A 1,696-nucleotide genomic window follows, 5' to 3' on the forward strand; every position below is an offset into this window, starting at 1 on the left:
AAATTTATGCACCTGCCCTAATTTTATTTAACCAGTTATTGCACACTTTCTGTAAATTGTATAAATTTCATTTCCCTTCTCAAATATCACTGTGTTTGTCTCCTATATGATTCATTTACTGATATTTTTTTTATCCAAACAATCAATGATTTATAAAGGTAAATCAGGAAAATTAACAAGGGTGCCCAAACTTTCGCACGTCACTGTAAATCTGTGGACTATTAAGAGGTTTACAACTGTTTGTTACGATTTAAATGTTTGTGTTTATTGTGACATGCTTTGCATTCATTAACCTGCAATAGCTATTGTTTTTAAGGAGTTTAAACTTCTTTTTTATATTTGAAACTTCTACTTCTCTAAAAGGTTTTCTGCTGTGCACAAACCGATTTTCATTGTCAAGTATATTCTAAAAACAGATCTGAAGTTTCATTAAGTATATAAAGTGTTTTTTCTGTAAAACCTATCATTAAACTTCTTTGATAACTTTAAACTGCTTTCAACTGAATAAAAATCAGCTTTTATGTTATTAAAGTAACAACAGAGATGGTTTTATCACAGTGATTAGGAAGTGATAGGTTTGATTGCACATTTAGCATTTTCCTAGCATTAGCACAGTAGCACAGTGAACCTGTATATAGCACCTGCTTGTCATTCAGTGAAGTGCTTTTTTCTAATTGTTGATCAGAAGCAATGATAATCATAACAACACATCTATATTAATAATAATAAATCCTTTTTAATGCAGGTGGTTTGACTCCTTTAACAGTGGGGGAGGGGGGCGTTATGGACCCTCAATCATGGCTAGGTGGGCGCTGGCCCAAACAAGGTTGAGAACCACTGTGTGGAGGTTAAAACTGTGCCCTCCACAGATCTGCTGTTTTCTCTTTGCTTTGTTTCTGGCTGCATWTTAAACAGGATGGTACTCACACTCCAGCTTGTCCTCGGGTCGCCCGCCCTCCAGCAACGACAGGTAACACACGATGTCCTTGAGCTGCACCGTGTCCTGAGGCCTGGGCAGGGCGGGCGTCCTCTGAGGGGTCGAGTTGCTTTTGATAAGCTTCAAGCCTGCGGGGGGAAGCAGAGAAAAGGTCAGGGCAGTGCCTCTGTGAGCCCAGAGACCTGCTGGCAGGTACTGATCCTTCATTGGTGGGTACCGTTAATCGAACGGCAAACGTCTTTTTATTGCTTTAAAATAAACTTCCTCATTTGTCAAAGAAGCCTGATTTAATCCAGGTTCTCTTATAACCCGTGTTTCCATTGTTATACAGATTTTACACTGATGGCTAATAAATGTATTATTTTATTGTATACATAATTTCTTTTTTCAAATAAATTACTAAAGTTTTATAAACAAAGAAAATCAAATAAGAAACAGGATGTTTTGTCAAAACTAAAACTGGAACACAATCTTTATGCATGAGTCCAAAACATATGAAGAACACAGATGCTAATGGGTCAAAATAAGAGTTACCAAGAATTTGCACACGTTTTGCCAAATATGAAACATGAGATTGATGTTTATCACTTTTTAACATCCACAGAAAAATATATTAAAGGTCTGCAGTTTGCAAAACATCTGATGAATGCATTTTGTGTAGAGCTGAGGCAGAAAAATAAAGGTAAACAATGAAAACACAGAGGAAGCAGAAAATAGCAGATACACACACACTAATAACAATAATAATAACAACAATTA

At 36.2% G+C, this 1,696-nt stretch overlaps 1 protein-coding gene across 1 annotated transcript in view; it reads right to left on the reverse strand.

The window, feature by feature from the left end:
- Positions 1-1,696, reverse strand: part of dgkb (diacylglycerol kinase, beta) — a gene marked incomplete at its 3' end in the record, with an annotated part of 46,666 nt that overhangs the window by 25,753 nt on the left and 19,217 nt on the right. Inside the window, 1 exon segment of the mRNA XM_014019014.1 lies at positions 928-1,065. Within this exon segment, the coding sequence (XP_013874468.1) occupies positions 928-1,065 (138 nt within the window).

This window comes from Austrofundulus limnaeus, unplaced genomic scaffold, assembly GCF_001266775.1.
Source record: "Austrofundulus limnaeus strain Quisiro unplaced genomic scaffold, Austrofundulus_limnaeus-1.0 Scaffold207, whole genome shotgun sequence".
NCBI classification, from domain to species: Eukaryota; Metazoa; Chordata; class Actinopteri; order Cyprinodontiformes; family Rivulidae; genus Austrofundulus; species Austrofundulus limnaeus.